The 25605-nt window shown below is 35.4% G+C and overlaps 3 protein-coding genes across 4 annotated transcripts in view; 1 reads left to right on the top strand and 2 right to left on the bottom strand.

The window, feature by feature from the left end:
- LOC144439694 (uncharacterized) overlaps nucleotides 1–2229 on the bottom strand; it is a 35178-nt gene extending 32949 nt beyond the window's left edge. For both annotated transcript variants that reach the window (XM_078128929.1, XM_078128928.1), the window contains exon 1: nucleotides 1824–2229. The gene's annotated coding sequence lies outside the window, so the exon portion shown is untranslated. The remainder of the gene's footprint in view (nucleotides 1–1823) is intronic.
- A 4079-nt stretch (nucleotides 2230–6308) lies between these two features.
- LOC144440365 (galactosylceramide sulfotransferase-like) lies at nucleotides 6309–14776 on the top strand. The gene is made up of 3 exons (XM_078129734.1): nucleotides 6309–6324; nucleotides 12220–12376; nucleotides 13148–14776. Exons 1-3 carry the CDS (start codon nucleotides 6309–6311, stop codon nucleotides 14169–14171), a joined length of 1197 nt encoding a protein of 398 aa, XP_077985860.1. The 3' UTR covers nucleotides 14172–14776.
- Nucleotides 14777–21267: 6491 nt separating this feature from the next.
- Nucleotides 21268–24636, bottom strand: LOC144439955 (galactosylceramide sulfotransferase-like). The gene is made up of 3 exons (XM_078129188.1): nucleotides 24621–24636; nucleotides 23540–23687; nucleotides 21268–22294 (listed from the first exon to the last, which is right to left on the bottom strand). Exons 1-3 carry the CDS (start codon nucleotides 24634–24636, stop codon nucleotides 21268–21270), a joined length of 1191 nt encoding a protein of 396 aa, XP_077985314.1.
- Between the last annotated feature and the right edge of the window lie 969 nt (nucleotides 24637–25605).

Here is a 25605-nt window from a genome sequence, read left to right on the forward strand (position 1 = left end):
TTGAGGAGAATCGTTAGCCAGGAATAAAGGTATACGCTCGATATTATGAGACTCAGTCAAATCGTTCAAAGTGGTACCTAATTGTCATAAATTATGCTTGGGGATGCATGATTATATTGCTCGCCAGTATAAACCTTTCGTCATTCAGCTGTGGAAAATACTTTTGGCCTAAGAGTTTGTCACAACGATTCAACAGACTCTCAATGACAATGCTCCTTCTATAAAAAGGTTTCTACATGTAAAGGCTTTAAGGCATGTTTCTTCGGAACAATGGAAAACTTGTTACCATGTCGACGTGGTTCAACACCTGTTAACGTTAACAAAGAAATACCATTGATATGGTGATAACTTTACACTCCTCGTACTGAACACCTTATTGTGTACTTATTGCGAAACAGGACAGACAATTTATTAGATGTGATGACTTTTGAATAAATTGAGGTAATGTCAAACAGGTCATATAGGGTCGACGATTAGGGGGATAAAGGTAAGAAAAACAAATATAACCATGCAGATTATTTGCTTAATAATTGCTCCATCTAAAGTGGCACGCGCACAATCTGAGTTTACGCTCTTTTTTACTGAAGTGAAAATATGAAATAAAACTACATTATATAATGGTAGTATAATTTTAATGTTGATACATGTCTACTACATTACCACTGTCTTCTCACAATGTTGGAACAGTTGCTTATAAAGTAAGGATTTCATGAACATTTCTTGATACGTATGATAAGCTACGTCATCGGATTGTTTATAAGTTTTCTCTTCACAACAGGTTTGATTTCAGTCAATTACATGTGGTGTTTAAGTGTGCTGCATATTAGTAGGTACAATACTAGCGAATAACTTTTAAATATGCCGAAGAGCTCTGTGAAATCCAACAGGCGTGTCCCTTTAGACACACATTTGCATCGTGAGAATGGCAATCTAAAAGTTGTTTGCATGAACGTTCATTAGTAATGCATTGGTGACGTGTGCACGGTTAAAAGGTGCGATTTTGTGGCTCAGAGTAAACAACTTGTCAATGTAGATTGATAGTCATATTTACTGTACATAACGTGACGTATGATAAGCTCTCCTACTGTCGCTTTCAACCGGAATTGAGATCAAATAACCTTACAAGTATGATTGAGGTAAACAACGAAGACTTGTGTAAGTGGATGGTGAACGACTGAAAATTGTCACGTACGAGTTCTGGTATTAACAATAGAGGGGTCAACAAAGTGTCTAGACTGACTGCAGACTTGTAATGAGGACAAGCACAGGACACATTTGTGTGTATGTTATGACAGTGAGATATGATTGTTCAATTACCGAAAATAGTTATTTTTGTGAATAACCATTGTGTACATATAGGGTGTATAATTTGAGGAGAATCGTTAGCCAGGAATAAAGGTATACGCTCGATATTATGAGACTCAGTCAAATCATTCAAAGTGGTACCTAGCTAATTGTCATAAATTATGCTTGGGGATGCATGATTATATTGCTCGCCAGTATAAACCTTTCGTCAATCAGCTGTGGAAAATACTTGTGGCCTAAGAGTTTGTCACAACGATTCAACAGACTCACAATGGCATGCTCCTTCTATAAACATGTTTAGCTTCTATGGGTCTACTGGTCTACGGGTATGTTTCATTATGACGTCAATATGACGTATTACCTAATAACGTGTTCGTCATATTAATTACTATAATCATACTCATTCGTTTTCATATTTAAACTATTGTCAGTCCCCTGTTGACATTACACCAATGAGTGTACTGTATAGTATTTTGCATGTGACACGAGATGTTAGAAATTAAACAAAAACTCAATACCTTTAGGCGTGACGGGTCCTTCTTTACTGAACTCAGACGAATGTTGTCAAATCCATGGACAACGCCTCATAACCCAAGTATTAAACCGATCGGTAGGAGATTATTGATTAAGTAGAAACGTTTGTACTTTGGCAGCGACTTTGGTAGGTCATGTAAGGACAACTTTGTGTCACGTGACTCTTTATCAGCACGTACACTGGCAAATACCGCAATATGCTAGACGTACACCTCCCTTATATCTTGGTGAAACCACTGACCACCTCCCTTACACCTTGGTGAAACCACCGACCCATCCTTATATACTTAGACGTCAGATGTGTCAGAGTGGAATGTAATACTAATAGAAAAGTTCCTTGATCACTTGCCAACAAGACACACTTTGCTTAGGGAAGGATCGACTATTGAGATACCACCCCGCTAAGGTAACGACTACTGCCGGACGCCATCTTGATAATCCACTTACCTATAGTTTGTGTTCGTTATAAGCTAAATACAAAACTCAGGTCACATCGGGTACAGGTCAGGTCAGGTCAGGTCAGCGAAAGAATGTTAGTTTTGGATTCACATTCGGATCCAACGAACCGTCATCTGTTTTCATTTGCTTTGGTTTTCATGGCAAATCTCATCCTGTTTTTTTTTATTTTATAAATGCTAATGTAAATACTAAAATATGTTCACTTTTGTTGAAAACATCTATAAATACTCCAAACCGCTCAAGTGATAACTCTCTTGATAACTATTAATTACCACACACAAGCTAAGGAGCATGTGCATTAGGATATATGTTTCGTAGAGTGATGAGTGGTAGACAATTAGAAATCAAAGCCTGTTATTATTTGTTAGATTGCATACAAAAGAAGTGGGAAAATGGCAAATGCTCAATGAAAATCAACAATTGCAAAGTACAGAACGCACCCATCACCTGAACAGATTATTTGCACCACCTTTCATTAACCTTTGGTGCAACATGTATGTATCAATATATATTAAAGTGAAATTTTGAATATTCATATAAAACAAATTGAAGATAAGGCTAACTTTGAAATTTTCTTATTACTACACACAATGGTGCCGTACTGGTGCTATACGTACCCAATAAACATTGTAAAATATCAAAAAGGACTGATTATACTTGAATAAAAAAATAAAAAATACAGCGTAGGATAACCACACTAGGTGTCACGTGTTTGTGGGAATTATACAAATCAATATTATTGTAGTATCAGTTTGCCTGACAGACTGAGAGCCAATATTTGCTGTGTTTACATGTACATAAGCCGATCAGCGTGTGGATCGTTGAGAATAAGTGACAGTTTGTCACAAAGAAACATATGAACATTATGGTATATTAGTTGTAATCGTGCCAGACGTTACAGGTATTGACAACTATTAATTCATCGCATGTTATTTTCATTTTGCAAAATTTTCACTTTCAGTTGCCAACATGTTAAACCATCATTAATTTGAGACAGTAGTTCAATATGTAGTTTTCAGGTTTGGTTCATTTATTAAATTTAAAATTTTATACAAACGATGTTTGGTTAATTTGACTGATTTAATCTTACAATGAAACCCAAGGTTGGCAATAAATGACATTCGGTGATATTTATCAAAATCCGCAACTGGGAAACTGATTCACCCCTCAACGTATTCAGAATATTACTGCCAGAATTATAACTCGTTCAAATGTCAGTATGCATATCACTACAGTTTTCCATCAATTGCATATTTCACATCGAATTCATTTTAAGATTTTAACTATTATTTTCAATTACAGGCTTATCTTTGGCCGTTATATAGCATTAGGGGAATCCCTATTCCTGGACCAGCTTGTCCGTGACGTGTTGAATTATTCAGTCAAACAAACTATTATGCTTTCCTACAAACTACAATTTAATATGTGATCAACTAAGGGCAAAAACTGTGCCTTCAGTAATTACTGGGGGGAGGGGGCAACTTTATCATGGATTCTTAATTTAAAATCAATGTGACACAACACATCTCAAGTCCATGTTTGTAACTCATTAAATGACAAAAGCAAAATAAATGTGGAAAATGTTTGTTATTACACCTTTTTTTATTATCTTTTTGCAATATATTAAGAGACAAACACATACTTGTTCTGTTTCACATTGATTTTGTCAAGTAGTAAGCCATGATAAAATTGTTTTATGAATTAAAAATCCAAAATAAATACCTAATCCTAACATATATGGCTACTTTAAAACAGTAATATGTCTGACTTTACGCTTGACAGTGATCAATTTGATCTTCAACTGATCTTCGACTCGGATGACAAAAATCGTACCCAGAAGAAGAGACATTTCCCAGAAGAGACTAGCCAGTTAATCTCGAGGAAAACAAGAATCATAAATAACAAAAACGGAAAAAATCATAATCAAATCAAACCATCCAATAAATAACATGTTAACTTGGCTCTGTGCTACACGTGTACCTGTGTCTATATTTGTCTGTGGACACAAAAATTACTGCATCAATTCTAACGTTGGAAATGACAAGAACTGATTGACTTTTGGTAATCTACAGAACTTTCCATGTAAAAACTGTGTAAAATTTTATCAGCTCCGTAATAATGTAATAATGAATCTGTCATAATGATTTCATTTGTCTTACAGTTAGAAGACTCATTTATTATAATAAGATGGTGGAAAAAAAGCCGTGCTTTGATAGTTTTCTTACATTTTTGAAGAAGATATATAAGCAAGTACTGAATAGCTGTCCAAATAAGAAATTAATGACACGTGCAAAAGTGGTCCGATTTATGTGAACTATTCAGGAACTTGTAACCTGCCTTTTCTTATATTTGAAATGTACCCTTCTGTAAGCCCAAATGGAAATGGAAATAAAACTTTCTTGAATAAAAAAAAAAAAACTTAGTCTGTTGCATTTGTGTCTCTGTCAAGTTGAAAGTTAACACTGTCATCAAAATCATGGAACTTGTGCACTGCACTATCGTATTGTATGCGTAGTGTAGGGTTTTGTGTAAACGGTTTAGGTCTGCCTACAAGAATATGGTTGCGGTCTCACTAGGTCTTACTAATTTACTCCCTGGGAAATACAAGAAGTGCGAGGGAACAAACCAGTGGACAAGTGGCACTCAAAACGTTGATATTTATATGCATTAGGCCTCTCCAAATATATATTCACCAAACTTTAGTGGATTCAAGCCCCAGATTTCTGCTTTTCCAGTCTTAGATTTTCTAGTTTTGTTACTAGACATTGCACTAATTGCAGGATACAACATATATTACTGCCCGGGACACATATGGACTGCCCGTGCCAATTTTCGAGGTCTAATCGATATTAAAGTCGATTTCTAGATAATCTAGGATATTACGAACACTGTCTAACCTAAGTCATTATCATTCAAGTCTTCTTTTATCGTTTCGAAAATATTTCGTTCATCAAGACCTCACAACATTCAATCTGCACTCCATCTTGTTTCCTGGAATTCACCGTTCTGTAGAAGGCATCCCTGGAAGAAGGGGTACTGAATTTGGATTTATGCTGGTCACTAGTCGTTTAGGGGGCACGATACAAAGAATTCTGTAGTATATTACATTGCTTCTGCTGTCGATGATGTCTTTTGAAAAGTGGCTGTATTCTTCACTCTATTGGACTGATTTCCAATATGGCGTCGGTCACAATGCTCGTTTACATATTTTTAATTCTTTTCAAAAAATACAAAATAAAATCACAAAATATAGAAAAGGACATGTACTGACTTGAAATTAAAAAATCTGAGTAATAAAGCTACCCCGTGCACATGCCAGATATCAAATCAATCTGAAAAATAATATTTGAAAAGACATTGAAATTTTTTGACAAAAAAATCATGACAAATTAAAATTGGCACAGATAAATTCTGAATGAACAAATCTGAATAACCTCCAGCTCCCGCCCCTCTCCCCAGAAACATGCATGCCAAATATCAAAGTATTCTGACTCGTTTTGGGGAAGAAAATGAAAATAAGGAAAGGTTGACGGGCGGACAACAGACACCGCTGAAGAATCAACCTAATTCTTAAGCTGCACTCAGCTGTCGCTGACAGCGGAGCTAGAAAAAAAGATTGATAAACCTAGCAACATAAACACTTTACAGGAAAATTGAAAATATATGTAGGATCATAACTACAACAAATGTATTTGTGTTTGTGGGGTATCATACACAGAAATGTCACCGTAATTGGTTCCTATTTTATAATGCGCTCGATGAGTGGGTACATATTGCTGATCTATAACTGGATCTTTCAGATTAAATGGCAGTTTGTCACAAAGCAACATAAGAAGATTATGGTGTATTAATTGTAATCACACCAGCTGTTACAGGTATCGGTAATGCTTGATTAGCTGTAAATATATGGAAAATCAATCTGATTACCTAGCAGGCATGCATCTATGTACAACGCATCTCTCAGTGGCTACTACCGTCATTTGCCAACCTGTAACTCAAATGGTATGAACATGTCGACAACAATGGGTGAGTAATAGCAGGTTTTGCTATATTGTACTGAAAAACGTTCATTTGTGGCATGAGTTATAACATATAAACTATTTCCATTGCGAAGAGAAAGAAGGAGTAACTGTTTTCATGTTGTCATTTTTTCCGAATAATGTAGCTGCTCATTTACTGTAAATAAGTTAACGATGGTACAAAGTTACTACCATTGCTGCTGTATTGTTGTTGTTGTTGTTGTTGTTGTTGTTGTTGCTGTTGCTGCTGCTGTTGTTGTTGTTATCATCACTAGTTTTAATAACAGCGTGTTATTTTCATTTTGCTTACTTCCTTGCTTTCTGCTGCCAACGTATGCCATTTTATCAAATCAAATAGATAGTGCAAACTTGGACTTTGCAAACTTTGATTTACAGTAAACTAGATTAAGCGTAACCCCTCAACTCGTTCACTTCGCTCAAATAACAGAAGTCTCCTTCATGCACCCCGTTGTAATACAAAGTCATACATTTTATGGAAGAGTATACCACTTGAACTTCGTTCGTCGTCAACTCGATAAATCCAAGAAATGATAGATTGATTGATTGATTGATTGATTGATTGATTGATCGATCGATTGAAACAGGTACGCATTATCTCACAAATCTGAGACAATAGTTCAATATGAACCTTTTAAAGATAGGTAAGGTTTATTTATCAAATTTAGAATTGACAGTGATATTTCAATATGGTCAGATCTGCCGTTCAGCTGTTTTCGATTTACGCCGTAATCCACTTTTTTTGTTCGAAAATTCAGATCCCCAACGTAGATGATTTGATACATGCCTTTGTTGTTTTTTTGTAATTCTCTCTTATGTCTAAAATGAAAATACAAACGCAACTAATCTTATCATTGCCGAGGACCAGTTACATCAAAATCTGTTTTATTGCTTATATTCTGGGAGATTATCACACCAAATAAACATTCAACCATGCACCTCTTCCATACTATTCCAAACCAATTAATTAACCGCATTCAACGTATGCAGAATCATTGCTGCAAGAATTGAAACTCGTTCATAAGTCAATATACTTATCACTCCAGTTTCCAGTTGCATTTTAAATAATGTATATTTGATATTGAATTATCTTTAAGGGCTAATTTTCAAACCCGGGTCAGCGCATTAGATATTACTATGACGACAAGTAAAAATTGTTCTATTCCTTGAAGAATATTAAACTCTTATCATCAAGTATATAGACCACTTACAACTTACAATATAAATGGTTGTTGCGAAATTTTCAAGTGTCTAATTTTCATTCTCAACACTGAAAGTTTCTTTTCGTTTCAATTTCATCCAAATGCAATGTTATATTTGCGCTAGTAAATCTAAGCATTTATGGCAAATTTATCCAAACATGAGAGCTTTTGAAATGACAGCGACACTTCAGTTAAGTTGACTGACTGACGGTCAGGATATGAACTATGAAGTATTACCACAGTTTATACTATTTCACCTTGAAGATGAAGGCCAATGTCAAAGATCGAGATATCAATAGAAAGCTTGATATTGATAGCATAGGTATGAAACCATAAATGGAAGGTACTATCTGTATTAAGGCTTCCAGTGTTAATGGACAAAATTTATTTTTACGACAAAATTGACCGCCATTTAACCCTTATCGCGAATGTTTCGAAACGAAGTGACATGCATGTATTGACCATAGCATCTGACATTGGTTGAAAGTTTCTTTGGCATTGGTTATTGAATGTTTGTGATACATGTGGACACAGACTGGTGTATGGACGGATGGGGACTCGACACTGAATCCAACGTAGTAGCAAGCACCCCCCCCCCCCCCACTCTGACTTCATCCGTTCGGGACTTAAATACAAAACAAAAATACCAAATGTAACACAATCTCGAGCTCCTAGTAAAGCTTCTTGATCACTATTAAATAAACCATTACACTTAAATGAAAGCATCAAGTAAGAATACCCCACACGACAATTGTAAATAGTTCGCACGGTCCTGGAAAAACCTGGAAACCCCTGGAATTTCAAACCCTGCCTGCAAAACCCTGGAAAACCCTGGATAATGCGCCCTACCCCTGGAAAATGATCGTGACGCTCGACATGTCAGTGTTTGAGCCACCCATTCATATGATTCACTACACTGAGTCTCTTAAATATGAAATGGCGAAAATACTTTCAAAGTCTTTCGCCACGGTACTGGTGGTGAATCAAAATTCACGCTGATTAAACTACAGTCAGACAAGTCTGTGATTAAACCCAGACAGTCATACAATCGTTGCATGAGCCACTTTGCCACACAGACCGTACGTGCCTATGCGTAGTTGAATGGGCACCGCAATATTTGTTTCGATCTTTCGCGATTGCGCATTGCTACTTCAGTCGTCATTTCAGCGACATAATACTGTAATAGTCCCGGAGTAAGAGTAGGTCTATTAGCAAGATTATCATAATATTGTAGTGAGTATCGAAGCATCACCAACCACGATTAGAAATTGTTACAAGTTCGGCACACGAGTCGACATATTACAAAATCACGCATGGGAAGTGCAGTTGAATTATGAAAAAAATTATTTTAGGTGACTTCTAAATCTAGTCACATCAAACCGTACAATAACGAGGACAACCTTTAGTTTGTAATTTGTTTTTCTGGATATGTTTGGAAAGCTTACACGATCAATGCACCAGCTTGACGAAACGACTACTTAGTGACCGGTCAGTTACTTCGGCATGGGGGTGGATTTGTAAGGGGGGGGGGGGTGTCACCCTGTTTTTGAAATTGGCAGTAGGGTGGTCATGCTGTTTTTTAAAAAAATTGTGGATGGGGGGGGGGTGTCCTTGTGTTCTGGATTGTGATGGAAGAAAAAAATCCCTTTTCTACAATGGCATATAGCCTTGTCTGAAATGTGGTACATGTAAATATTTGTTCTTATCCCTGTTTCTTACATGAATTCTTTAATATTACTTATCAGTTCAAACATAACTATACATATACATATACATGTAATACCTAGCTACCACACTAGTTACAGAACATGTCGTGTAAATGCTTGGCTGTTTCACAATCAGTGCTTCACTTATATTGCACTTTGGGACAAAAGTGAACTTGAAGGTTTCGTAATGGTAATCTTCATAGATAGTTTATAAAATCATCTCATCAGATTCCAGTTTCTATTATACACTAGGTATGACCACCTAAAGTTCGGTAACATGATGCATGCCGGTGACTTTACTATACATGCAATATTAATGCCCCTATACCAATGTTACGTGGTCATTTTTATATGACATGGGAAAGTCATTTAAAACTTACATTTACGTTAGCTGTTCGAAGCTTGGAAATATTACCTCAAAGGCTATGAATAACCTAAACATTGCCTTATAATAGAAGCAAAAACTGCAGATCTGCCAGGGGGAAACGCAAGGACTCTCTCACCCCAGAGGTCACTCATGCATTCAACCAACAATCATATGATATTGTCTTTTGAAGATGTGAAATGTTTGCCAAGGTAGTCTAAAATTGCCTTAAACTCCAAATCCCCCCTACCAATGATACTACCATTAGACGTGCTGACCTCTACATGTATATAAAGATGCGATTTAACTTTTAAGAACATATTTCAACCCTCTGTAAGTTATAAAGAATAGTTTCTGATACGTGATGGTGCTGTCTTGTAAAGCATGGATTGAGTTATTGCTTGAAAGGGTCTGAATAGCCTAAATATTGGCTTAAAGAGTAAAAATCTTCCAGGGCTTCAAGGGGGAGACCCCCCTAGGACCCCAATAAGAGATATACATATTCCCTGCTCAAAGCTTTCCCATACCGTTCACTGTCAAGATGCTATTAAACTCCTTTTGGAATATATTTACCCTGTGTAGTCAATAATTATAATTATAATAGTGCTAACCCGGGATCTTATAAAGTAGATACACGACAGCCAAGCAGTCCACACTGAGTCACGATCAAAAAATAGCTGTCATGTGAATATAATATAGGGGGAGGTGATCATGTTTTGGAATTAAGTGATGGCGGGGGGGGGGGGGTCAGCCTGTTTTTGGTTTTACAGATAGGGGGGGGGGATCAGTGACTTTTTGTCGGCCTGATATGAGAATCCACTTACCCTCCCCCCCCCCGGGCTGGAGAAACTGACCGGTCCCTTAGCTTGTAGGACAGAGGTTTCCCCGTTAATCTTAGCGTGCAAACGTAGTTTTGAAACCAACGTCTTACATAGTGTCGATTGTCCTTAAAATGTTCTGTTTCATATTGTGGGAACCCTTGTTAATTCGTCTCGTCCAATTAGACAATTAGATGTCATTCAAGAAAATAAACTTTGGTTGTCAACAGCCTTGGAAAATGACCAAAATCAATACCCCTGGAAAACTGCCGAAAAACCCCAGGAAATTTAGTCATAGAATTTTGTTTTGCTTTGATGAAATACGATAGTAGTTTCAAAATGACAATATGCCATATTGTGATAGCTTTCCATAATAGGCATTTGAAGATCAGGTTTGACTGATGTGTACCACTGGCATAACTTTTAACAACAATTCAATCTCAATATATATAGCATTAGCGTAATCTTGACAACCCCCCCCCCCCCACACACACACACACAAACACACAGACACGCACATAACGTCGTACTTTGAGGTCTGCCAATTATTTAAAAATCTATATTGGCAAACCTAGCTACTTTTACTTCTCAATTTAACATTTCCCTTTTTAGAATAAGTTTTTAACAATAATAATAATGATGTTGGTGTTTATATAACGCTTTCCCACTCTGTACTCAAAGCGCTTTGCAATTATTACCCCTGGGACGGATTTATATCGGCATAACGGTCCTTCACCTTTATATTTCCTCATTGCCCTGAGGAATATATATATATATATATATATATATATATATATATATATATATATATATATATATATATATATATATATATATATATATATATATATATATATATATATATATATATATATATACATACATACATACATACATACATACATACATACATACATACATATTACATACATATGCATGGTCACTTTATTGTACTTAATGGCCATCGGCCCAAAATGCAAAGAAAATTCACACATATTCAGATAAAACGTCAGAATCACAGAAAATATCATTTACTTCTTTTCTCAAAAATAATGTATGGTAAAGAAAAACAGCGAGTATTTGGATTGTATCACTGTCTTCAGAATGCATGATTTTTATCAACTTTGTATAGGATGGAAGAGAGTAAAAGTAATGTGGAATGTACTTATTTCTATATTGATTAAAATATGTACATTTTAGTAGGAAATGAAATTCATCCTCGAGCTCATGAAGGTCACACAGAGTACAAATCCTATCATCACGGTCTTCATCATCCCCAATTCAATTTGAAGCTAATGTGCTGAACACCTAAACCGTGCAACCATCATGCGATGTTGTCCAAACTTGATTTCAGGGATATATGTGGAGCATACAATCCATTGCATTCCTTATAAGTGTATAGGATTAAAGCACATTCACATTGTCATCTCTATCCTACCAGGTCCCCAATTATACAGCTGGGTTGACTGAGGCACAGTCGTGGTTCAAATCAAGCCCGAGGACGTTAGCCACTCAGAAACAAACGACAGCGATTGTGCTCGAATCTGCGACCTGTAGTTTCAAAGAAAGCCATTCTAACCATTCGCCCATCATGACTCCTCAACCTGCAACCTGTAGATTCCAAATCGGCCACTCTAACCATTCGCCCATCACGACTCATACATTCCCATGTAGTTTTTTTTTCTTATATATTAATTTTTATTTTCCGTTGGGCATTTTTGTGGGGTTTGTTATTGTCACGTATACTTGTTGATAAGGGTCTTTGGTCACATGATTGACTGTATTCCATTACAGGAAACTGCTGCAGATCCATCAATTGGTACATACCGAAGAAAATGGTTAATTGGTTAATTACATTGATTGCAATTCTCATGTTATCAATGGTGTTACTTTGGTTTGGGGGATGGCTTCCTAGTAACGACTTGCCATCAACCAAAAAGAAGTATCCATTGTAAGTATGTAAGCTAGAGGTCTCAGTATCACCTCACGATAGAATAACCCACAGTTAAATCCTTTGTTGTTTTGATATAAAGACCTTGTTCATATATTCAGAATATGTTAACAAAACTAAACATCTTATTTTGACGAGAAAACAACAACAACTAGTTGTTGTCTGGCCTCACAAGTGAGTGAATTATTGTGAAAGTACGAGAACATCATCGCAAATCGAGTATGGAAGACAGAAAGGAAATTATTAAAATGATTAGTTTCTCGCCAGTTTGCCAAGGCAACTAAATTCAAAACTACCATTGGCTTATAATATGTGACGTTATTGACAGCAGTGATATCGAATGAAATTTGATCCATAGTCTTGTAGCAATAATGACAGTGATGTGAATAATTCAAGAGAACTAATTGAAATTTGAGATTTCGCTATGAAATAAGACGTGATATCTCCATAACCTGTAAGTCAAGTAGTCAGGTTTTAGTCAGTTATATCTCTGGATCTATACATTAAGAGGTATACGATGGTCGTCCTTTACTTGATTGGTTGGTTGGTTGGTTGGTTGGTTGACCTGTAGGTCGGTCGGTCGGTCGGTCGGTCGGTTGGTTGGTTGGTTGGTTGGTTGGTTGGTTGGTTGAATGGATATATGTCGTCCAAATGCTTAGTTGCCTTGCGATATATTGTCAATGCTTTTTGTATATCTTCGTTCATTGTGTAAAAAAGTAATTTGAACAATTCATCACTTATAATCGCTCTCATGATGTTGATTTGTTTCAGATACGTGTTTGACAGGAGTCCTGAAAAAGACAATGCTGTTGAAATTGACAAGCTGAGAGAGAACCAAGATATGTTGACCACGAATCCTGGTATTAAAGATACGTGTACGCCGGAGAACAATTTTGTTTTTATAAAAACTACAAAAACAGGAGGAAGCACTCTCGCTAATATTTTGTTTAGATACGGTTTAAAGAAAAACCTTATTGCTGCGTTAGACGCAGACCATATCTTTGCAATTCTTTACAATTACACAACACCAGATAAATATAATATTTTACAATATAATTGCAGTGATTTTCCAGGCTATAATTATATTGCCAACCATATCCGTTACCACCGCAAGGCAATGGATGATATTGTAAAAAACGCGAAATATATAACTATTTTTCGATCTGCTGAGTCTCATTTGAAATCAGTCTACTATTCACGAATCGATGGCAATTTTCAATCTATATACATGAATTCATCTAACCGTTTCTATGAACACCTGAAGTATGTAGATGCCCTATATCCAAACAATACAGGCATTGTGTATGTACCTAAGTTCAATAAGCAAGTTGCAGTATTTGGGATACAAACACCGGATAATGAGAGTGTCATTGATGCAAAAATTAAGCAACTTGACAATGAACTTGACTTAGTCTTGTTGACGGACTACTATGACGAATCACTTATTCTATTGAAAAAGATGATGTGCTGGGACTTTGAAGATATTCTTTATCAGCCCTTCAAAGTCCACAAAATCTACCAGCCGCCAATTACACCGGAAATGTCGAAACTCATGAAAAGATTTCTCATTCCAGATAGTAAGTTGTATGAACACTTCAACAATACATTTTGGGATAAAGTAAGAAATTATGATGGTGATTTCACAGCCGATCTCCTCAAATTTCGTTCTATGAAACACGATTTAAGTAAAAAATGTGAATTAGCACAGCATTCTGATGACTGTAAATTATTCTATACAGATGATGTACCTATGGTACATCTGATGTTGGAAAAACAGTCAAAGTGGATATGTTAATACGATAGGAATGTATTAAGCTCCCTTCTATAAATGGAGCAGATTTGGAGGTATTATTGTATTATTGTATATTGTATATGAATTGCGTCTCATCCCGGCTAGTCTAGAATTCTAAATTGGTACATAACATGAAATTTGTTGTTTTTCATAGATATCACTTTAATATATACACTGCACTCAATGGGATTCAAATACCTGATAGTTATAGTACGGGTCAGTGCCTGTATTTACGACAAGGTTGGGAAAAACGTGTGTTATTTTTTGTCTTTGGCAAAGACAGTAGTTACGAAAATGTAGGACACGGTTGAAACAATGGAGAAAAGAAGATGAGATGTATAACTATCATTCAAGAAGGGTATAATTGCTTTTGAATATTTCATGAAATATAACATATTTGTCGATAAAACGTAGTGTTTTTTTGACTAAGCGGAAGCTTTATCTTGGGATGTTTTCTAATTCAATAAAACTGTAGCTGTATTATTTCCGGAGAAATCTAATTACCCCTTTTCAGCATGTACAATGTCTAATTATTGGTACTACAATAAGCTTCAGTAAACTTATTGAAAGTTGTCTGATCCGAACAAGATGATACCCCGTTTACAGATGGTGCAGTTTTAATTGTCTTCCTTTATTTATTACATTTTGGTATCTTTTGCATGTAAATAGTATTTGTTATATTAATTCCAATGATTCAAATATTTAAAGCACGTTTCTTTGCTCTGTTGTATTGTTATTCCTCTGCGACTGTGTATTTGGTGTTATTGTGCATTTGTTTTCAATTTATTTTCATTATCTCGGATGTATAATTCTCCAGTGGTACTGTCCCGACTAATTTTTAATTAAATTACAATAAACCGGTCTACCAAATAATTGTGAGATTTAAACTTTTCATTCATGTGATTCTAAGATACAGTTGAATGTGTGTGTGTGTGTGTGTGGGGGGGGGGGGGGTTAGGGGTAGATCCATAGGAAAGTATATGGTGAAGTGCCTCCCAAATGGGCCACTATGCTACAAAGAAATGCACATTGAAAATTCCCTCATTCTAAGGTCAATTAGATAGAAAATGTCTCCATACTTTAGAAATAACTTCACAACATCAGAATAAAGATAACTGACCCAATGATCGTGACTAGCAATCCCTGGCAGTGGGTTTGTTTCTGGATATACAATTTAGTAGATGTTTTGAACTTGAGCCTCACACCCCTCTGAAAATTAGGGAAGTAACCCCCCTCCCTATCCGATTCGATAACCTCAAAGTGAGTATGTGTGCAAATGACACTCATTATAGGATTATCAAAAGTTACTCAGTTCTTCAGTTCTTGCCATTTCCAACATCAAAATTGATACAGTAATGTTTGTGTTCACAGACACTTACAGACACAGATACCACAGGGGCCAGTTAACAGATTATTTATGATATGATTTGATTTGGGGTTTTCTCTTCTTTTCTTTTTTTTAATTTCGGTGACATTTTTTTTTTTTGGGGGGGGGGGGGGTTGTTCGTGTCTTTCTACCTCTGCCAAATCTTTCCGTGCTATTCAATTCACTTAATCTAAAAGAAAACGTGATATTTCAACTTATAGTTACCACCAAGGGATGAGTTTTAATAACAGCTTACCTACCATATTATCTTACTGGAGATTATCACACCAAATAAACATGCATTCGGATACTGATTATGTATAATGAGGAAAGGGAGGAAAATTAAAATCACCATGGTTAGAAAAAATTTGATTTTGAGTGTCAAAATAAAGTTACTGAATGACGAGTAAAGATCAAAATATTATATTACAATGCCAGCAGTGGTATTTCGCACATCTGGGGTTTTAATCCCTTTTCAATAACTGTGAGTGTTCTATGATGAATGATGTGACCAGAGGAGTATAAGTGTTGGGGAACAGAGAAGTAGGAGAGGTAATCGCTGATATATGGTGATACACCGTTGCTTCAATCACAGACCCTTCAACTTTGGTGTAGGGTCTATGCATCAATGTATCAATGGCCTCCCTGTTTCAACAACGTATTTTTGTGGGGGGGGGGGTTGTTTTTTGTTTTGTTTTACCTAAACTACATTATTCGTATTGCAGTGAAGGGATTATTATTTTCTGTTTGTCATGCCACTTTTTCATGCGTTGTGTAGTAGGCAAGTAGAAATCAAAGCCTATTAGTATTTGTTAGAGTGTGTGTTACATAAGAAGTGGGAAAAATGGTAGATACTCCAAACAATCAGCAATTGCAAAGTGTAGAACATCCATCACCTGATCAGAATATTCGCATCACCTTTCATTAACCTTTGGTGCAACATGTATGCATCAATATATATTAAAGTGTAATTTTGAATATTCATATATAATAAATTGAAGATAAGGCTACCTTTGAAATTTCTCATTACTACACACAATGGTGCTGTACCCAATAAACATTCCAAAATATCAAAAAGGACTGATTATACTATAAAAAAACCCGTAGGATATTAAAGTACACTAGGTGTCACATGTTTGTGGGAATTATACAAATCAATATCATTATAGTATCAGTTTGCCTGACAGACTGAGAGTCAGTGGTTGCTTCCCATCTTATAATATGCATAAAGGGAGGAATGAGTGTTTACATGTATATAAACCAACCAGCGTGTGGACCTTTAAGCATAAGTGACAGTTTATCACAAAGAAACTTAAGAACATTATGGTATATTAGTTGTAATCGTGCCAGACGTTACAGGTATTGACAGTTCTTAATTCATCGCGTGTTATTTTCATTTTGCATAATTTTCACTTTCAGTTGCCAACATGTTAAACCATCATTTGAAATAGTGCAAACTATCTCACCAATTTGAGACAGTAGTTGTCATGTCTGGTTCATTTATTAAATTAAAAATTTGATACAAACGATGTTTTGATTAATTTCGACTGATGTTATTCTGACAATGAAACCAAAGGTTAGTAATATCTGACATTGAGTAATATTTAACTCTCTGTTATGTAGTCTTTCAAAACACTAGAATTGTAAATCATTCAAATGTCAGTATACACATCACTCCAGTTTTAAATCAGTTGCATATTTGATTTTAAGATTTTAAATATTATTTTCAATTTCATTCATTCATTCATTCATTCATTCATTCATTCATTCATTCATTCATTCATTCATGCATGCATGCATGCATGCATGCATGCATTCATCCATCCATCCATCCATCCATCCATTCACTCACTCACTCACTCACTCACTCACTCACTCACTCACTCACTCACTCACTCACTCACTCACTCACTCTCAGCTTTTCATCCTATATGATATGTATACGATTGAAATCGTAAGTTGAGGTCTGCCAATCATTCTAAAGTCTGCACAATGTATATAATAACATACACACAAAGACCAGATTTTAAAGTGCTACTGATGCGCATTACAGGCTTATCTTTTATTAAATCGTTGTAAAGCGTGAATTGGTCCATATATCCTTATCATTATATATATATATATAGTTTTGATAGTTCTTGAACTCTTTCTTAGTTGTAACTCGGAGTTTCACGCACAGTGCGATCATCAGACAACTGCTGATCGCACTATCGTGAAACTCCGAGTTACAACCAAGAAAGAGTTCCAGAACTATCAAAACTATTGCGCTCTGCCACTGCGGTATAGAGCACTGTCTTAGCAGATTGATACTCACCGAGTTATATATATATATATATATATATATATATATATATATATATATATATATATATATATATATATATTTTTTTTTTTTTTTATTTTTTTTTGAATAGTTAACTGTAGAACAGAGTTAGTGAGATTTTGAATAGTTCACTTAAAAACTTGTATTAAGGTGTACGAAGCACACATTCATACTATATAAACAATTGTTGGACAATTTTATTTACAACTATATGGAATCCTAAGCCCTGTATTATGCTTCCTCGGAATACTTACACATTTTACATCCATTACATTCCAATTACTGACAGAAGACTCTACTATATTAAAACATGCCCAAACAGAAATGATCTATGTAAAGTTGGGATATCTATAGATTTCAATATACTGCTCTGGAAATCACAAGCTCGTCAACACACTGAAATGTGAACAGGTGTCTTAAATTATCAGTTATCTTGATTTTGCCGAACTCCAAAGAAAATGGTGATAAAAAGCAGTACAATAGCCATGGCTAAAAAGTGCACAAGTTAATTATAAATTTCCATTGATCAGGTAACGAGAAAGGGAAGCAGTTGCATTTAACATGGTATGGCGCCCTCAGGTTGTGTGATTGAAAGAATACAGAATATTCTCCAGGATGACAGGGCTGATACACAATTCATCGATTAGCGCAAAAACAAATATGGCGACCAAAAATGTTTGTTCTGTTTTCAGAAGTTCATGATAAAGTCTCTATCTTGCCACTTTGTCATAAAACTGACATTACAAGACGAGAGATTTCATATAATATTTTTTTCAATAAAATCACGTGACTAGGTTTATGGTAAATACCATGGAAATCTTTTTAAAATAATTCATGTTGAAATACCATTTTTCTTACAAGTCCATGTTTGTAACTCATTAAATGACAAAAGCAAAATAAATGTTGAAAATGTTTGTTATTGTATTGCACAATAAGAAACCTTTTTTCACCTTTGTAATATATTAAGTTACAAATACAGACTTGGTCAATATTGATTCACATTCATTTCTCAAGTAGTAAATCCTGATAAAATTGTTTTATGAATTAAAAATCCAAAATAAATACCCAATCCTCACATATATGGCTACTTTAAATTAGTAATATGTCTGACTTAACGCTTGACAGTGATCAACTTGATCTGTACCTGCTTTGTCGCCAGAAGAACAGACATTTTCCAGAAGAGACTAGCCAGTTAATCTCGAAGAAAACCAGAATCATAAATAACAAAACAAAAGAGAAAAAAATCAAAGAAATAAATAACATGTTAACTGGACTCTGTAGTCCCTGTGCTATACGACGTGTATCTGTGTCTTTAAGTGTCTGTGAACACCAAAATTACTGCATCAATTCTAATAAATGACAAGAACTGATTAATTGGTGTGTTGATGCATGAATATCAATGTAGTTTGCATAAATACTGGTTTTGAGGCTATTAAATCGGGGGGGGGGGGGTACTCCCCTAATTTTCAGAGCGGTATGCGGCTCAAGTTCCAAATATCTACCGATGTATATCCAAAAACAACCCATTGTTAAGGGACTTTCTGTCACTATCACCCAGTTATGTATCTTTATTCTGATGCTGTGAGGGTATTTCTAAAACATGAAGATATTTAACATGTGATTGATCGTATGATTAGTGAACTTTCATAGTCGACCCATGTTTATTGATTCTTTGTATAGTAGTGGCCCATATGGGAGGCACTAACTCATATACAATTCTATGGATATACTACCCCCCCCCCCCCCGTGTTAAACTTCATCTTGAGATATAAAAGAATGCAAGCTTCAAATATCATATTATTTTGTATACCGATTTATTGTAATTTTATTTAGACTTGGGTAACACTGGCGTGCTTATACATCCGAGGTAATGAAAATAAACTTAAAATAAAGGAGTATCAATACAACGTACCAAAAAAACGTGTCGTAAATAGTTCAATCACATGGATTCATATAACAATACTAACGACATGCAAAAGACATTTCCACCAAAACATTCAACAAGCTCTGAAGACCACAAATGCTATCTGAAAACAAGACAACATCTTCAGTAAACAGTAGACAAAATAATTCGACCAAATCGGGTGTAAGTTGAATACTTCTGTGTGACCAGATTTCTTTGCTACAATTGCAAGTTCATTGATGAAAAAGGAGAAAAGAAAAGCACTTATCATACATCCTTGAAGGACACTAATTAAAGTACCTCGAACAATCATTTGGTGTCCTCACACAGGACCTACCATTACAATACACACTCTTTGAAATACTAAAAGATTTACCATTAACCCCACCTTTACGTAAACTATACCACAACCTTTGTCGCTCGAAAGCCTTTGCAACGTCAACAACAAAAAAACAATAGAACTTTCCTTTCTTCAAAGTAAAGTATTTCTGGATCATGGATTGCAAAATGAAGACATTATCAATGGTTGAATAGCATCTACGAAAACCAGCTTGAGCTTCCTTAATTTTGTTGAGTAACTCTGCCCAAAAAGAAAGACGACGATTTAAAACAGACGTGAACATTTTACTGAATATTCTCAAAAGAGATATCCCTACGTAATTCTATGGTGAATTGTACCTTTTTATAGAATGGAATAATAACTGCCTTGGTCCAATCACTGGGGAAAATACCGCTATCAAAAATCTTATTAAATAAAACATACAAATAAGGGGGAAGAAAATATTTACTTGCTTTGAAAAATTCGCCAGGTAGACCTTCTGGACCTGGTGACACCATTTTTATACTATTAATACTGGTTAAAATTTCATCTTTTGTAATTGGGGAATATCGAAGGTTAAGTCTGGTACAGTGTCTGGTATAATGTGTCCCACAGTAGGATCAATATATAATAATTTGTCAGCCTCATTTAAATCATGTCCATCTACTGTGAAGAAATTTCTAAAAACAATTAAACCAGTCATCGACATGTAAATAGGGAGCAAATATAACCTTCTTGAAGGTCATTTACGACAGTTACACATTTCATATTCTCATCACCATTGTTTCAACCACGTCTTGCATTTTCTTTAACCACTTTTGTTGCCTCGGACAAAATAACTTACGCTTTTCCCCAACCTTGAGACGTTAAATACATTAAGCAGGCATGGACCCGTGCTATAACTATCAATACAGTATCGTCGAATACTTCTACCTACCTAGATATAGACCTGATGTATGAAATCTGCATATAATGTTGATAAAGTTATAAATGTGTATTTGACCTTTGCCCCCGAAGTGATTGAACGTATATCGGTTTACCCGAAACCACATCGTCAAATCATTCGTACTGTTTGCCGAGTCACATCTCATAGTGTTTAGTGATAACTAAACATCTAATCCTTACTGTGCAACACAATAATACCTCCACATCTGTTCCATTAATAGAAGATATTAATACATTCCTATCTTAACATATCCACTTTGACTGTTTTTCCAACATCATGTGTATCATAGGTACATCATCTGTATAGAATAAGTTACAGTTATCAGAATACCGTGCTATTTCACATTTTAAACTTAAATCTTGTTTCATTGAACGAAATTTGAGGAGATCGGTTGTGAAATCACCATCATAATTTCTTACTTTATCCCACAATGTATTGTTGAAGTGTTCATACAACTTACTATCTGGACGCATCAGTCTTCCCATGATTTTCGACATTTCTAGAGTAATTGGCGGTTCTTCCTTTTTGTGGACTTTGAAGGGAAGATAAAGAATATCTTCAAAGTCCCAGCACATTATTTTTTTCAGCAAAAGAAGTGATTCGTCATAGAAGTCAGTTAACAAGACTAAATCAAGTTCATTGTCAAGTCGCTTAATTTTTGCATCGATGACGCTTTCGTTATCTGGGTAGTGTATTCCAAATCTGAACGTTTGTGAATTGAAATGAGGTGGATAAATAAACTTGTTGGAATACCCCTTGGAATATTCGGCATCAATTTGCTTTAGGTATTCAGAGAAAGGATTAGATGTATTAAAAACTGTAGACTTCAACTCTTTATTGAATCGTGCATAGTATACTGATTTCATGTGAGATTCTGGTGATCTGAAAATAGTTATATACTTTGCATTGTTCACAACATTATCCATTGCGTTTCGGTGATATAGGATATGATTAGCCATAAAATTATAGCCTGGAAAATCACTACAATTGTATTTTAAAATATTATATATATCTTCTGTTGAGTTATAATCAATTGCAAAGATATGGTCTGCGTCTAATGCAGCAACAAGGTTTTTCTTAACACCGTATCTAAAGAAGATATTAGCCAGAGTGCTTCCTCCCGTTTTGGAAGTTTTGATAAAAACAAAATTGTTCTCCGGCCTACACGTATCTTTAGTAGCAGGATTCGTGGTCACCATATCTTTGTTCTCTCTCAGCTTGTCAATTTCAACAACATTGGCTTTTTCAGGACTCCTGTCAAACACGTATCTGAAACAAATCAACATCATGAGAGCGATTATACGTGATGAGTTGTTCAAATTACTTATTTACACAATGAACGAATAGATACAAAAACTTTGATAATATATCACAATGCAACTAAGCATCTACACAACTATCTATCCAACCAACCAACCAACCAACCAACTAACCAACCAACTAACCAACCGAAGAACCAACCAACCAACCAACCAACCAACCAACCGACCGACCAACCGACCAACCAACCAACCAACCAACCAACCAACCAACCAACCAATCAAGTAAGTAAAGGACGAGACCATCGTATACCTATTAATGTATAGATCCAGAGATATAACTGACTCAAACCTGACTACTTGACTTACAGGTTACAGTGGTATAATGAGCCGCATCATATTTCATAACGAACTCTCCTATATAAATTAGTTAACTTGAAATATTCATGTCGCTGTCGTTATTGCTACAAGGCTGTGGATCAAATTTCAGTCGCTATCACTGCTGTCACTAACATCACATATTATAAGCCAACGCTGGATCATTTCGAATTTAGTTACCTTGGCAAACTGGCGGATCTTCCTTGCTCGATTTGCAAGTACTTTCTCGTACTCATAATTTACTCACTTGTGAGGCCAGACAACAAGTAGTCATTTAACATGTATTTTTTTTTTTTTTTTTTTCAAAAGTCAACTTTTATTTACATCCCTTTGAAAGAATATATACATCGTGTAGCTCACAAAGCATTAACAAACTCTTTCAACATTTTGTTCTTCTTATTATAATTGATATAAAATATTTCTTCTCTTATTATTTGTTCAATATCTCTTCTTTCCAAAATTCTCGCTTTATATACGGCAAAAGTCGCCACCATCAAGATTAAATTAAATACATCAAAAGTCTTACAATATATCCTGTATCCATACACAATGTGCTTCCACAGCAGTCTTACGTTCATTCTATACAATTGATTGATTATATTAATACATTTTCTCCAGAACTGCTTGACAGCTTTACATTCATAAAGAAAATGTTTACTGTCTTCAATATTTTTACAGATCTCACAGAATGGATTATTCATTATTTTCCATTTAAACAAATTTTCTTTGTGTGGGATTTTGTTGTATAATAGATAATTTAACATGTATAGTTTTTGTTAGCATAATCTGAATACATGAACAAGGACTTTATATTAAAACATTAAAGGTTTACACTGTGGATTATTCTCTCGTGAGGTGTAGGTATTTACATACTTACATGATATTCCTTGATTGCAAGTCCCCCTTAGGAAGCCATCCCCAAAACCACAGTAACATCATTGATAACATGCTTATTGCAATCACTGTAATTAACAAATTAACCATTTTCTTCGGCATGTACCAATTGATGGATCTACAGCAGTTTCCTGCAATAGTATACATTCAAGTATGTAATCAAAAACGCTTATTAACAAGTACATATGACAATAACAAAACCACCGTAAGCAATAATATGAAATAAAAGAAAATAAGATATGATGGGCGAATGTTCGAGTGACCGGCTTAGAATCTGCAGGTTGCAAGTTTGAGCCCCATCGCTGCCGTTTGTTGAGTGGCTAAAGTCCTTCTGTAAGATTTTAACCACGATTGTGCCTCAGTCAACCCAGCTGTATAAAAATGCGACCTGGTAGGATAGAGGTTGCAATGTGAATGCTTTAATCATATGTGTTTATAACGGCTGCAATGGATTGTATGCTCCCCAGGGTATTGAAGATGTATAAAGTTCCGCTGTACCGATAGAGATCCGAGCCAAGGGTAATAATTGTAAGGAGCTTGAGTACAGAGTGGGAAAAAGCTATATAAAGATCAAGATTATTATTATTTTTGTTAAAAACTAATGTTAAAGGGAGCTTTAATTTGAGGTGTAAATGTAGTTAGATTTGTGTATATAGAATTTTAAATGATTGGCAGGCCTCAAATTATGACGTGCGGAGGGGTTTGTGTGGTGTCAGGATATTACACTAATATTATATATATTGAGATGTAAATGTAGCTAGATTTGTGTATAGAATTTAAATGATTGACAGACCGCAAATTACGACGTGTGGAGGGGGAGGGGGGGGGGGTTGTGGATTAAACCACCGCTATATATATTGGGATGTAAATATAGCTAGATTTGTCATATCAGAACAATACTATTCGCGAAATACAAACATTTGTTCTAAGTATTAATTCATGACAGCTGAAATGTAAATAGGTACTCCTTCTTTCTCTTCGGAATGGAATAAGTTTATATGTTATAACTCATGCAAGAAATGAACGGTTTTCAGTAAAATATAGCAAAACCTGCAATTACTCACCTATTGTTGTCGACATGTTCATATCATTTGAGTTACAGGTTGACAAGTGACGGTAATAGCCACTGAGAGGTGTTTATGTGCATATGTCGGCTAGATAGGTAATAGGATTGATTTTCCATACATATACCATTAAGTAAGAATTTCCAATACCTGTTTCTTTGTGACAAACTGTCACTTATTCTGAAAGGTCCTGTCATTTGGTCATGTTAAGCTGATTAACCTTATGCACTCTTGATAACAACAGCAGCTTTACTTCATGGTATTGTAGAGAAAAATGACTGGATTACATTATTTAATTCAGCATGCCTATCTCTCAATATTGAAACAGCAAATTTAGTAGTTCAGTCAAATATATACAGATAGGATCACCTTTAAGGCAATCATATGAAGTTGCAGTTGTAACAGGATTTCCCATTTACACCATGCCAAGCTGTACAACATTACAGCAACTAGTATAGTGAACTACGGTATTGCATGATATTCCACTGTAACCATCCTCCGTTTAAATAAACTAGTGAATCGCACAACCGTTACGTTAGGGGCGATCGCACAATGTCGCACAAGTTAGCTCAACAAACGAACATTGTTCATTTAAGTCAAAACCTCCTACCCCTAAACGAAGGCTCACAAGTGCGACATCAAACATTTATATTATGATGTACACTATGATGAAATCTATAGCGGTTACACCGCTATAGATCGATGTAATGTAAAATCATGATGGTAAGCACATTAAAGTACTGCCAGTACACATTAGAAGTAAATTTCTATCAACTTATTAAAATTTCAGTAGTAAGTTCAAAAGCTGTGATCATTGAAGGAGTGACACTTTTCCGTGCTAATTTGGCTAGAAGTGTGAAAATGAAGTTCAGCAATTTCATCGACAGCAGATCTCCCTCTCTCCCAAACGAACGAAGTCCGCTTATTGAGCTTGTGTGACATTGTGCGATCAACCTTTACATATTAGTATCGAACAGACCAACAT

Source organism: Glandiceps talaboti, chromosome 9 (genome assembly GCF_964340395.1).
Source record: "Glandiceps talaboti chromosome 9, keGlaTala1.1, whole genome shotgun sequence".
NCBI classification, from domain to species: domain Eukaryota; kingdom Metazoa; phylum Hemichordata; class Enteropneusta; family Spengelidae; genus Glandiceps; species Glandiceps talaboti.

Excerpts from the sequence above, each read along its gene's own strand:
- LOC144440365 (XM_078129734.1), top strand. Across the intron at positions 12,377-13,147 it reads ACCAAAAAGAAGTATCCATT|ATACGTGTTTGACAGGAGTC; the intron begins GTAAGTATGTAA and ends GATTTGTTTCAG.
- LOC144439955 (XM_078129188.1), bottom strand. Across the intron at positions 22,295-23,539 it reads TTGCAATCAAGGAATATCAT|ATACGTGTTTGACAGGAGTC; the intron begins GTAAGTATGTAA and ends GATTTGTTTCAG.